General features: G+C 38.9%; 10 protein-coding genes across 10 annotated transcripts; 5 read left to right on the forward strand and 5 right to left on the reverse strand.

Moving 5' to 3' along the window:
• Nucleotides 1-294: 294 nt before the first annotated feature.
• On the reverse strand, nucleotides 295-1,097 carry WALSEDRAFT_33474 (hypothetical protein). The gene is made up of 2 exons (XM_006959663.1): nucleotides 993-1,097; nucleotides 295-947 (listed from the first exon to the last, which is right to left on the reverse strand). Exon 2 carries the CDS (start codon nucleotides 772-774, stop codon nucleotides 364-366), a length of 411 nt encoding a protein of 136 aa, XP_006959725.1. The 5' UTR covers nucleotides 775-947; nucleotides 993-1,097; the 3' UTR covers nucleotides 295-363.
• Nucleotides 1,062-1,980, forward strand: WALSEDRAFT_65592 (hypothetical protein; the record flags this gene model as incomplete). Its single annotated transcript, XM_006959664.1, has 5 exons — nucleotides 1,062-1,462; nucleotides 1,512-1,526; nucleotides 1,570-1,597; nucleotides 1,641-1,712; nucleotides 1,759-1,980. The coding sequence occupies 5 exons, from the start codon at nucleotides 1,062-1,064 to the stop codon at nucleotides 1,978-1,980; spliced, it is 738 nt and encodes a 245-aa protein (XP_006959726.1).
• A 50-nt stretch (nucleotides 1,981-2,030) lies between these two features.
• WALSEDRAFT_61067 (PLP-dependent transferase) lies at nucleotides 2,031-3,125 on the forward strand (the record flags this gene model as incomplete). Its single annotated transcript, XM_006959665.1, has 2 exons — nucleotides 2,031-2,899; nucleotides 2,945-3,125. Coding segments are annotated over exons 1-2 (861 nt in total), but the record flags the coding sequence as incomplete, so codon positions are not given.
• A 159-nt stretch (nucleotides 3,126-3,284) lies between these two features.
• On the forward strand, nucleotides 3,285-4,251 carry WALSEDRAFT_61068 (Ctr copper transporter). The gene is made up of 8 exons (XM_006959666.1): nucleotides 3,285-3,388; nucleotides 3,433-3,442; nucleotides 3,493-3,517; nucleotides 3,567-3,791; nucleotides 3,841-3,929; nucleotides 3,978-3,991; nucleotides 4,037-4,095; nucleotides 4,140-4,251. Exons 1-8 carry the CDS (start codon nucleotides 3,293-3,295, stop codon nucleotides 4,195-4,197), a joined length of 576 nt encoding a protein of 191 aa, XP_006959728.1. The 5' UTR covers nucleotides 3,285-3,292; the 3' UTR covers nucleotides 4,198-4,251.
• Nucleotides 4,252-4,279: 28 nt separating this feature from the next.
• On the reverse strand, nucleotides 4,280-4,827 carry WALSEDRAFT_33477 (hypothetical protein). Its single transcript, XM_006959667.1, has 2 exons — nucleotides 4,797-4,827; nucleotides 4,280-4,775 (listed from the first exon to the last, which is right to left on the reverse strand). Exon 2 carries the CDS (start codon nucleotides 4,762-4,764, stop codon nucleotides 4,336-4,338), a length of 429 nt encoding a protein of 142 aa, XP_006959729.1. The 5' UTR covers nucleotides 4,765-4,775; nucleotides 4,797-4,827; the 3' UTR covers nucleotides 4,280-4,335.
• Nucleotides 4,828-5,576: 749 nt separating this feature from the next.
• On the reverse strand, nucleotides 5,577-6,083 carry WALSEDRAFT_40216 (DASH complex, subunit Dad4; the record flags this gene model as incomplete). Its single annotated transcript, XM_006959668.1, has 3 exons — nucleotides 5,828-6,083; nucleotides 5,735-5,779; nucleotides 5,577-5,690 (listed from the first exon to the last, which is right to left on the reverse strand). Exons 1-3 carry the CDS (start codon nucleotides 5,885-5,887, stop codon nucleotides 5,577-5,579), a joined length of 219 nt encoding a protein of 72 aa, XP_006959730.1. The 5' UTR covers nucleotides 5,888-6,083.
• Nucleotides 5,903-6,525, forward strand: WALSEDRAFT_61073 (Sm-like ribonucleo protein). The gene is made up of 4 exons (XM_006959669.1): nucleotides 5,903-5,960; nucleotides 6,006-6,071; nucleotides 6,116-6,257; nucleotides 6,303-6,525. Exons 1-4 carry the CDS (start codon nucleotides 5,927-5,929, stop codon nucleotides 6,430-6,432), a joined length of 372 nt encoding a protein of 123 aa, XP_006959731.1. The 5' UTR covers nucleotides 5,903-5,926; the 3' UTR covers nucleotides 6,433-6,525.
• Nucleotides 6,526-6,858: 333 nt separating this feature from the next.
• WALSEDRAFT_70004 (WD40 repeat-like protein) lies at nucleotides 6,859-8,245 on the reverse strand. The gene is made up of 4 exons (XM_006959670.1): nucleotides 7,721-8,245; nucleotides 7,591-7,674; nucleotides 7,499-7,545; nucleotides 6,859-7,447 (listed from the first exon to the last, which is right to left on the reverse strand). Exons 1-4 carry the CDS (start codon nucleotides 8,228-8,230, stop codon nucleotides 6,874-6,876), a joined length of 1,215 nt encoding a protein of 404 aa, XP_006959732.1. The 5' UTR covers nucleotides 8,231-8,245; the 3' UTR covers nucleotides 6,859-6,873.
• Nucleotides 8,246-8,653: 408 nt separating this feature from the next.
• Nucleotides 8,654-11,656, forward strand: WALSEDRAFT_61074 (WD40 repeat-like protein). Its single transcript, XM_006959671.1, has 9 exons — nucleotides 8,654-8,771; nucleotides 8,792-8,913; nucleotides 8,961-9,997; nucleotides 10,045-10,533; nucleotides 10,577-10,763; nucleotides 10,808-11,081; nucleotides 11,126-11,175; nucleotides 11,224-11,356; nucleotides 11,403-11,656. The coding sequence occupies exons 3-4, from the start codon at nucleotides 9,107-9,109 to the stop codon at nucleotides 10,387-10,389; spliced, it is 1,236 nt and encodes a 411-aa protein (XP_006959733.1). The 5' UTR covers nucleotides 8,654-8,771; nucleotides 8,792-8,913; nucleotides 8,961-9,106; the 3' UTR covers nucleotides 10,390-10,533; nucleotides 10,577-10,763; nucleotides 10,808-11,081; nucleotides 11,126-11,175; nucleotides 11,224-11,356; nucleotides 11,403-11,656.
• WALSEDRAFT_70006 (alpha/beta-hydrolase) lies at nucleotides 8,657-11,796 on the reverse strand. The gene is made up of 8 exons (XM_006959672.1): nucleotides 11,403-11,796; nucleotides 11,224-11,356; nucleotides 11,126-11,175; nucleotides 10,808-11,081; nucleotides 10,577-10,763; nucleotides 10,045-10,533; nucleotides 8,959-9,997; nucleotides 8,657-8,911 (listed from the first exon to the last, which is right to left on the reverse strand). The coding sequence occupies exons 1-6, from the start codon at nucleotides 11,622-11,624 to the stop codon at nucleotides 10,476-10,478; spliced, it is 924 nt and encodes a 307-aa protein (XP_006959734.1). The 5' UTR covers nucleotides 11,625-11,796; the 3' UTR covers nucleotides 8,657-8,911; nucleotides 8,959-9,997; nucleotides 10,045-10,475.
• Nucleotides 11,797-11,826: the final 30 nt, after the last annotated feature.

The following is an 11,826-nucleotide window of genomic DNA, read 5'->3' on the forward strand; positions in this document are numbered from 1 at the left end:
AGAGCAAATGAACAAAAGCGTCAAGCGATTGCGTGTTTTAATTGTCGTCAGAGAAGGCTCAAATGTGATGGCGAGAACCCTTGTTCACCTTGTGTCAGAAGGGGGGTCGCAGATACTTGTGCATTTGCTCAGCAAGTTAGAAGGCGTGGTCCAGGACGTAAAAAATTGGCCCAACTAGCAAGTCTTGGAGACGTTGATGCCGCGAAAGCTCTAGGAATCGAGCCTGGCGATTGGATCAGAGATCCCGAGTTGTATCCGCCGTCACCAAAACGTAAAAGAAATGCCTGATCAAGGGATAATACATGGCAAAAAACTATTGTTAGCATTGCATTCGCATCAATTATGTATATTTGTATTAAATAATTAGACCATTTTTCGGTCTTGTATATCTTGATTTATTACTCTTTCATAATCGACGTAAGCGTCTCCAGCGAGGAATAATAGCACACCAGTTAAACAAACGGCGCTTAGGAGGTGTGCTGCTGCTATATCTCTTATTGATGAAATCAAATATGACGGCGTTGATGGTAAGAGTACATCTGGAGTATCGAATGGTGATAATGAAGGTGGATGATCTGGTGGGTGCAGGTTATGATGTTGATACGGTGGAGGCATTCTTTCGTCATCTGCTAATGGTATATTCGATAATGGCTCAAGTGCGTGGGAATAGTAAACAGCGATCGCAGTACTAAATAAAAATAACGAGGCAAACTCAAAGACCCATGCTGAGTCACCACCAAAACCATTATATAATCCAATCAATAAGCTCGTCATACCTATACTTGCAACTATCGGTATTATCATTTTCATAGATTCTGGCGCGGATACTAGGTTTCTATAGTATGATAAAGCGGTACTAAGTGATTCTGAAGTTGGAGTTTGCCATAATGTGCCATGATCAGCTATCCAATGCGTAAATATCGTACCTTCGATAAGAGATTAGAAAAGTACTTTCTAGTTATTTTGAAATTACTCACCTAATAAAAAGCTAGCTGAGCATAATATTGAACATAGACGTATATTTTCAGAAGCTTTTGCTTTTATCATCTTGATTGTTTACAATGAAGGATGAAGACCTTGCAGAATTTAGAATAAAGTGTGAAGAGTATTACAAAACGAGGTCTAATGATATACAACCGGTCGATGCTTACTTTATACAAGCTTTACCTGAAGAAAGAGCTAACTTAACTAAGATACAGAATGATATACGGAGGCAATACCACAATAGTGTTGCCGTAGAGAAGAAGGAGTTTTTACGTACTATCAAAGATAATACGCAGTCTGTCTCATCAGATTATAGAAATGCACTCAACGGTCTGAAGGAATTCATCGATAAACATGGTACAAATAATCCGGGTATCGAAATATTCTTGATATCTTTGTACAACTTCCTACGCTTACAACGTAATCATAAACAAAGACTTTGTTGGGTGATCGATGATGGAGTATTTACAGAATATGGGTGAGTGATTAGACATAACGCGTGAAATAGAAACTAAAAGCGCGTAAAGTGATAATGAATTTACGTGAGTTTCCTTAAATGTCCTTTTTCATCTAATATAATCGTAGTTTAGATGCCTACAAACTATTGATAAGAGTGAGTCATCATATTATCAACTACACAGCTAATAATCGCATAGAAAATCGGACTAAACCTTCAAATAGAAGACAATGAGAAATGTACCTACATTATGGCTACCAATTTTACCAATGTGGGTCCATATCGGGTGTAATTGCGATAAACTAAACGCATCATAGTCGGAATTGAGCGCCTTATCGAGACAATTTCCAAGTAAAATCAAACGTAGTAGAAGAATACTCCAAGCTGTAGCTACATCGGACGAAGCGGAGCAAGGTGTTAGAAATATCAACAAACTTGCTACCGGTAGAGTACATATATCAACACAAGATAGAGAAGAAGGATACGAGAGCAGTTTAATAACTGAATTGTACAATTATTTCTTAGATTTAATCTTTTAATTTTATTTACCGGAATAAACGGTCTTCTTCTCTTGATTGATAACCTATGAGTGAATTAAACAAACGAATAGAGAAAGTATTAAAAAGTCGGACTGAACGGGGATTGAAACGACAACTCAATGACAATTTAGATAGGCGTCAATTCAATGTTGATTTCAGCTCGAATGATTACCTTTCCTTAGCTAAGAACGAGAAGCTAATAGGGATTGTTAAAGAACGTTTAGCAAAGTCGGATGTAATGGGAAGTGGTGGTAGTCGTCTCTTGGACGGGGACACAATCTTGCATCGTCAAATAGAGAGGAAGTTGTCGAATTTCTACAACGGTGAAGATGCACTGTTATTCAACAGCGGCTATGATGCTAACGTCAGTATATTCGCAACAATACCCGATAAAGATGATATCGTCATTTATGATGAACTCATACATGCGTCGGTACATGATGGTATGCGCGGTAGTCGTACTACCCATTGCTGGTCATTTAGACACTCAGATCTGAATCATTTAAGTGAATTACTCAACGCAGCACGCAAACAACACAGTGGTAGTATCTTTATTGCCGTCGAAGCAGTTTATTCAATGGATGGTGACCGTTGTCCACTTGCGGAAATTACAAATCTAACCAAAGGTGACATAAACATATACCTTATAGTCGATGAAGCACATTCCACGGGTTATATAGGTAGTAATGGACGTGGACTTGTTAGTGCACTCAATTTGGATCAATATGTTGCTATCAAACTTAATACATTCGGTAAAGCACTCTGCGCGGCTGGTGCTGTTGTACTTTGCGCACCTAACGTACGGAATTACCTCATTAATTATGCCCGTCCTCTTATCTTTTCGACAAGTATGACACTGTCGAATCTTCACATAGTCGACGTTGTTCACGATTATTTATCTGATGGACATTTAACTACTGTTAGTTGTGTATTTCACCTCTGCTTAAGCTAAAACATAATACAGGAAATAGATAACCTAAAGAGGAATGCAACATATTTAAGACAACGGTTAGGAATACCAGAGAATGTAACGCCTATAGTCCCTATTTTGACACCACAGTCTAAGAGACTAGCTAAAGCACTTCAAGATAATGGTATCCTCGTCCGTCCGATAACATGGCCGACAGTACCTAAAGGTAAAGATAGAGTTAGAGTTTGCGTACACTCACACAATACGATTGAAGAAATAGACAAAATGGTAGAAATTATAGAAAAATTCTGTACAATTAGATCTAAATTATAATCTTTATTCTTTCTAGTTTACTTTCATCAATGAATCACGGTGATCATCACAATCACGGCGGCGGTATGGATGATATGCCAATGCCAGCGATGTGCAAGGTGTGTTTATAGTATTTGTGCTGATATCTGCTTAATAAGTCTCCAGATGGATATGTTATGGAATTGGGTAGGTGTTCTCCTATTAATTCACTGTCGAGTAACACGATAAAGGACGTAAAAGGTAAGATAAATTCTCTTTATTAATATCTACGCCTCTCACCTTGACAACAGACCGCTGTATCGTATTCTCAAGTTGGTAAGTCGAGTGACGTATGCGATAAAAGCATTAAATTCATCAAATATAGGCAAATATCATCTGCGATTTCAGCTATATTCTCTATTATAACTATAATACTACTCGGTGTCTTATTCGAATGGCTTAAATATCGTATGAGAAAGTTAGACACATCAATTGCGAATTCTCTCGCAATTGCATACAATATTCACACTAGTTATAAAAACTCAAACAATCTTAATAGATCTGCTGTTGATATTGAAGTTGATGAGCCAACTACTGTGCAAACGCCAGCGTGAGTTGCTATTTCGCAATATCAATATAAGTTGACGTAGCTTTATTAGTAAACTGATTGTTCCAAAGCATCAACAAGTGCAACGTAGTATCCTCTATGCTGCATCTGCCGCTTTATCTTTCTTCCTCATGTTGATTTGTGAGTGAACACTATTTGCATCATGACATGCTGACTCTTTTATTTAAGTCATGACATACAACGTATGTTATAGCTCTACTGTGAAGCATCCTCTAACAATTCCATAGGGATTCCTCATAGCTGCTGTTGTTGTAGGAGCTGGCCTTGGTCATTACACATTCCACAGGTATGTTTATAGTAGATATACAAACAACAACTAATAAGATAAAGGGAAATTGAAGTTGCACCATCAAACGAATCATCTTCAGCTTTAGGCTGTCACCTATAAGCAGCCTTTTTAAAAGAAAAGCATCACATAACATCACTTGTAACATAAATACCGTATGATATCAAATCATTTGAAAAAAAAATCGTATCAAATTGTTCAAGATGTGTTAAAAATAAGTACAACAATGAAAAAGCCAAATCAAGCTTTCTCTTGCATTTGTGGTTGCTCGTCGGTGACAATCTCAACTTGATCATAAGTTGGGAGTGACTCGTAAAGTCTTCTTTGTTCGCGAGCTCTCTTGATAGCTCTAGTAATACAGAACAATGAGAGGAAGAAAGCAGAGAATGATAAACCAATGATGAGTTTAAGGAGTGTAGATAATGATTCCAACTTGTGTTTAAGTGGTGTGAAGACTTTGTGGATTTGGTTGTGTAAACAATTTGGCTTGTGGTGTGGACGTGAGTGGTCAATCTTGTGATGTGGACGTGGGTGATCAACCTTGTGGTGTGGATGATGTGGACGGTCAACCTTGTTGTGATGCATACATGGAACCTTTAACAATTCACCCTTTTCGTTCTTGAGGAGATGTACCATTGGTCTTTGGATACCGTGGTGTGGTTTCTTCATACCAACAATCTTGTAGACCTTGTGGTGCATCTTTCTGATAGATTCTCTCAAACGTGCAATGAAAGCCTCTCTGTCAGCTTGGAACTTTTCGATCTTTTCTTCTTCAATTTGATGCTCCTTAGCTTTCTGTGCGACAACATCTGGACGTTGAGTGACTTGAAGAGTGAATACTGGGTTGGCGTTGTGTTGGTTCTTGCCGTTATCTTCGAGAACCTTGATGAATACAACCAAGCGAGTAGTTTCATCATTTACTTTAACGGACTTCAGGCGTAATTGAGCAGCGACGATACCCTTTGGAAGTTTCTCGAGGTGTTCCTTCTTGAGTTGATCGGATTGTTTGAGTTCCTCAGGGGTGAGACGTAAAGTGTCAAGTTTGATAACAGGGCCGGCCTTGAGTGGTTCGTTTGAATCAATGAGTGACTTGTCATTTAAATCAATTTTACCACCGTTTACGTAAATTTCGTTGTTTAATTCGTCATAATGAATTTTGAACATCAGGTGAGACTGTCTCTGGAAGAGTTCAGATTGAAGGTTGTCAGAGAAGACATCGTCAGTTCTAATGAGATGAATGAGTGCATCCTCTGGGTGTCCCTTCTTGTTAGAAACCTGTACTTGATTCTTGACGATATCAACTAGAGGGGTGGCGAAGAGAGTAGTAGATAGTAATAGAATAGCTAGTTGATAGCGTTAGGAGGGTATATTACAGTAAATTGAATGCTCACAGAATATAAAGGATTTTAACATGACTGTTAATGATCAAATCGGATGGAATGCAGACTAAATTAATTAGAAACCAAATATGGAAATAAATTTTACAACGGCTGCTTAAATTCACCGATAGCTTTTAAGTTATAGTTTACATTTCTATTGTAGTTATCAAAGAGTTTGCTAGTTATGACGGTATCTTTATTTGCTGTGTTGACGTCCTGTATTGTGAGATATTAGGAATAAAACGACGGTAGATACTCACCTCTACACACTTGTTCAGCTCCGTGAATGCCTCATTACACCTCTCCTAGCAGTATATCAGTGGCTGTCTACGAGCGTAGAAAGTAATACTAACAACGTTCTTTATTATTCTCTCTAATAAAACTGTCTGTCTCTCTTCAAATGGGTTAGACATGATTGTCAATCTCCAAGAACATCTTTCATATCAACTATCATGTCGTCTGTTCCAATAAAGTTGGTACACGAGTGTGAGCTATTAATTATAATAAAGTGCCTTTCTAATTATTTATTAGCATTAGGACATGTAGTTACTATTGAATTGAAATCTGGTCAGATGTATAGAGGAAAGCTACAAGAGGGTTAGTAGCTTCTTCTTATGACAGACCCCTCTAATAGTCTCCAGCTGAGGACAACTTGAACGTCAGCTTACAGGATATAACGGTCACCGCAAGGGATGGTAGAGTTTCTCAGTTAGATCAGGTGTATATAAGAGGTTCTATGATAAAATTCCTAGTAGTACCTGACATGTTACAGAATGCACCTATGTGGGTTTATATTATAGTACATACACCCCCTACTCACTCGTTTAGGTTCAAACGTGTCGGTCCAAACGCTATGAAGGGTAGAGGTATCGGTACAGCAAGAGGTAGAGCGACAATCATGAGAGCTAACGCTAGAAGGGGTAGAGGTGGACCCCCAACTGTTGGAATTAGACGCTAAAACTTAAATTATCTATGATATAAATTTATAAATCCTGCTTTATTTATAACGTCATTTATTGATCTGTATGTATTAATTAGAGTGTCCAGTTATAAATATAAACAACTTACTTATCCTTCATCACCTGCTGCCATTCGATCGACCGTATTGATTCATTCCTCAATACCAAGCCAGTTGTGAATGAAACTAAACTTATTGTAACCTCTATTAAAATCTAGGCACTTTATTAGCTACACCCTCTACTATCTGCTTCTCTTCTTACATCTAATGGTAGTGTATCCTTGTATAACTCCCTATACTCAAATATAGAGTAACCAACTATTCATAATCAATACACTACACTCCTATCAATCTAATAAACTAACCATCAATTAATAACGCAAGACCAATTAGCAAAAACAACGTTGATATCATCACTGTCAACTTAAAAGAATCTCTTTATTACAATTTTAACAATTTTATCTGGTAATTAGACGCCATCGCTATCCAATTACTATTCTTTCTTTTTGACCATTCGATTGAGTGTACTTGATAGGCTGACTTATGATTAGCGATCGATTCCGTAACTACATTAGCTTTAGATGAACTATTATTCGACCTCTTTGACTTATTTATATCCCATACTTGTACCGTTCTATCGTCAGACCCAGTGGCTAACAAACTTCCATCGGATTTCCAACTAATTGAGCTTATATTGCCATTATGTCCCTTGATATTTGTCACAGGTGCACCAGGTGAGCGCATATCTAATATATTAATCTCTCCACTGCCATGCTTAAATGTCGCAAGGTAGTTACTATCGTGTGGGTTAAACTCTAACCTAAGTAATGGTGAATTACTTCTCTTCTTATCACTTGAGGTCGTTGGTGGTGTCGTTTCGTAAAGAATCGTTGAATGTTCAAGACTTCTAAGATCAAATGCTCTCAGTGATCCGTCTGCACCAACTGATACGAATATGTCTGAAGACCGCGGCAGCCATTGAACATCATAAACTTCTCTATCGTGAGCAATCAATCTGATTATTATATATTAGTCGTCTAATCTCTTATAAAGAACAATAACTCACTGTGTTATAGCTGTACGGGTGTCTAAATCCCAAACTGTACACGTCGTCTAGAACTTTTAAGTAAGTTAACTAAGACACTGGTAATTACCTACGTCTATTGAACAAGTAACAATTCTAGAAGGTATAGTTTCATTCCAACTGAATGAAGTCAAGGGTGCTGCAGTTCCTGGTGTTTTCTAATCGCTTATCAGAAGAAACTAAAGTTAAAAACTCAGAACTAACCGGAGTTAATTGTGATATCAGGTTGAGACTACCTGGGGTATTTGTACCATTCTTGGTGTGTATAAATCCACTATTAGCTTCTAAATTTGATTCTTGATTATATTCCCAGATTTTGAGTACATCTGAACTAGAAGCAATTAATTCTGACTTCGATCGCTTAAGTGGTGAATGTGGACTACTAGTAGATGGTTCCCAAGCTATTTTTGTGGCTGGATAACCATGGTGTGTGGATGCTAATACGTTAAAATCGCTACCATCGTACCCTATTGGTGGTACATCTGGGTCTGTCAATGGTAAACCAGAGTTTAGTCCAATAACTTGTATTTGATTAGAATAGTCTTCTACAAATGATCCTATTGCTAATCTAAAAGAAGACTCTGGAGAGTGTGCGACAGGCGTGGGACGTTGGAGAACGTTAGGTGATTGTAAATACTGCTGTGGTCCTGAAGTGTTAGCCCATGCCATTGCTGCTACAGGGAATGGCGCATTATATGACAGAGTGCTGGCCATAGAGATGACAGTAACAAGAGAAGAAGGAATAAACGTCATTTAGAAGAAATCGTTGGTTGTTTTGTTATATCCACGCGTTTTATTTTTATCCTACATCACTAGTTAGTCTCTATAGTTCTGTGTCTCTGTTATTATAATTATAACTACATTCCATCATAAATGCCAGACGAATGAAATTTGATTATTTCTATAGAATAAAAGTAGTATTCATATTAAACTCGCATTATTTACAATATGCGCAGATCTGGATATAGACTACTTATCCCGAAATTACGAGACCTCCGAGGAATAGCAACCCCAGATAGGTACACTTACGTAGCCGTATATTTTATTATACTAGCCAAAACAAATAGCAACCGTCCCCGTCCTTTTCCTTATACGGATTTGGCAGTTTATTTCCTAATGCCACTACTGTTTACACCTTTCACCCTCACTTCCATCACAAAAAATAAAAATGACGCAGGAGGACTCTCCATCAACGCCTCGGAAGAGATCTTCAGGTTTTGGCGATAGGTTCATTCCAGCGAGGAGTAGCGTCAGTCGCCAGAACTACACACTCAATGACGGTCCACCCTCACCAACGACGCCATCGAGTAAGAAGAGACTGCCATCGTTGTTGGATAATGGTACACGTGAACCAAAGCTTATCGGTCTTGCTGGTGGTGAAGTTGATGCTGTAAAAGGTCAGTTTTTTTTCCTTTGTTTGTGATAAACCTTACGCAATAAACAGAGGAGAGCAATAAAACATTTAGCAGCTTACTATCGAATGAATTACTGGGTGACGATAACCTCAATTCTCCCACTTCTTCATCGAGACGCCAATCATTTTCGAGTACCTCACATTATCAATATGCACCTTCTACTCCTTCCACTCCAATGACGCCGCGCTCGAAAGTATTCCAGTATATGCCTTCATCCGGTTCTTCGCTATCTGGAATGAGTTCTGCATCAGACCGCGTCGGTTTGGATAGTGCGGCACATGAAAAATATTCAATTTCACCTGTTAAATCTGTATCACAGAGGTTGCTAATGAGTCCAAGGAAGAACCTTCGCAAAATATCAAAATTGCCATACAAAGTACTCGATGCTCCGGAATTGGCTGATGACTACTATCTTAATTTGCTTGATTGGTCATCAACCAACATCCTTGCTGTCGCCTTAGCTTCAACAGTTTACATATGGATGGCAGAGACTGGACAAGTTATGACTCTCTGCAATGTTCGCGAGTTAGAGCATGCTGATCCTGAAGAATCGGTTTCTAGTCTGAATTGGACTAATAAGGGCTCACAACTCGCAATTGGTTTGCGAACTGGCGCTGTACAAATTTGGGATGTTCCTTCAGGTAAACTTCTCCGTGTTATGAGTGGACATCACAATCGTACAGGTACACTCTCATGGTCAAACCACATGCTAGCGTCTGGATCAAGAGACAAAAGCGTTCTCATTCGTGATGTTAGATTGAAAGACCACTATGTGAGGAGAGTTATTGGTCATAAACAAGAAATCACAGGTTTGGCCTATAATCCAGCAGGTGATATGCTCGCAACAGGTGGTAATGACAATAAACTTTACGTTTGGGATACGAAATCCTATAATTACATACATAGATACACAGAGCATGAAGCTGCGGTGAAAGCTATCAGTTGGAATCCTCATCATAGGGGTATATTAGCATCTGGGGGCGGTACCTCTGACAGAAGAATTTTGTTTTGGGATACACTCAAAGGCGATAGACATAGTATAGGTGACTGGGATACAGGCAGTCAGGTGAGTGGATAGTATTTTATGACGTTCTCAATTAACGAATAATCAAGGTCTGTAGATTATGGTTCTCTAAAAACACGCAAGAATTGGTGTCGACGCATGGTTACTCTGGTAATGCCTACCAGAATCACATCTCAATTTGGAAATATCCATCAATGTCTCAAGTTGCGACTCTAACGGGACACACTTATCGTGTGCTCTACCTCGCTGCATCTCCTGATGGACAAACAATCGTCACTGGCTCTGGCGATGAAACCATCAGATTCTGGAAGGCATTCCCTTCACTTAACGTAGACACCAATTTTGTCGCGGGCTCCATAAACACTACGGGTGTAGTAAGGGATATGAAACACTCGGAGAGCTCATCATTTAATATCAAAAAACTAATTAGATAATACTTGCATTCTCACTAGCATAATCATTTCGTGTACCAAAAGTTATTGTTGTCTTATTCTACATATTGTATAATACATTATTCATATTATTTAAACGCTTCATCTAAAATTGGCCACAAACAGTCGTCTTTGAGGTTTAAATGGCTGAAATGCGTGAGAAGAAGTATTAGTAGAATGTAACACTCACTCTCCATCGCAAGATCTAAAATGCAGCTTCTGAGATTCAGCCAATCTTCTCAGTCCGAGGGGATCTTTTGGATGCAAAAAGATCGGTTGCTCTTCAAGTGGTATTATCGGATTCTCGCTAGTTTGATAGTGCGATGAGACAGGCGAGGAGCCAAACCAAGCTGATTCCTTTGGATTGACGACAGTATCTTGACCAATTAGTATTTTTTTTTTGTTAATTTATTTGACACACCTTTGTTAAACATGACTGCTGTGAGACCATCCAAAGATGCAAGATTATCACCATAAGTGGCGTCGTATTCCTCACCTAAAAGGATACGCTCGTTATTTAAATCCGCTAACCAGGTTGATTTGTCGAGGTATGTCGCGTATCTAACTGGATCTCTGTAGTATTGTGCGACGACGGCATGCGATTGAGCATAATCGGTATATACACCCCATTTCGTGACTAATGATACGGCCAAACAAACCCAATCGCGTGGTTTACAAGTAGGAAGTTTCTCGATCTGAATGGTGTTAGTCTAACTCAATAATGTAAGAGAACACTCACTCCTAAATGTGGTGTACCGAATGTAACAAGATTCTTGAATTGTGGTATATCTGTTTAGACGTTAATATACTCCTTGATTGTAAAACTGATCCACGCACTGCTACATTGCTCGATTATAGCGCGTAGAAAGAGACCACCTTGCGAAAAACCAACCGCGTTGACGTTACCAAGGTAGGATAGATCCTGCAACTTCTCACATGCTACTCCTACGTTATAATTTGCGTCTGAAAGCTATGGCAGATTAAAACGATTACATCAGTAATCAATTGCTGCTTACACCGCTTAGTTTCCTATCTTCCTGGTCAGAATCTGCTATATTTATACCATAGACATCTGTCTTGTACCTCTCCGCGAGCATAGCCATAAAATCCTTCATATTGTCACCCAAAACTGAGTCCCCTAATCCTGCGTATACTATAATAGGATGTGAATAATCACTAGCGGTTCTCTCTATAAAAACGCTGGTAAGCCATCCTATTAAAAATTCTACTATCTTCATCACACTTCTAGATTAGGGCTCTGACTGTTCCTATTGAAGGTTGTACCTCAACGCTTGACAGCGATGTCAATAGACACAAGAAAGGAAGACTACGGTGCTGGACACCATACGGACACAGACGATAATGAGCACTCCGGTGTAGACCTTTACGATAAGCCGATATCACCAATCATGCCAAGTAGCCCATACATGAGACCGTCTG

The sequence above is a fragment of the Wallemia mellicola genome (genome assembly GCF_000263375.1).
Source record: "Wallemia mellicola CBS 633.66 unplaced genomic scaffold WALSEscaffold_19, whole genome shotgun sequence".
In the NCBI taxonomy this organism is placed as follows: Eukaryota; Fungi; Basidiomycota; class Wallemiomycetes; order Wallemiales; family Wallemiaceae; genus Wallemia; species Wallemia mellicola.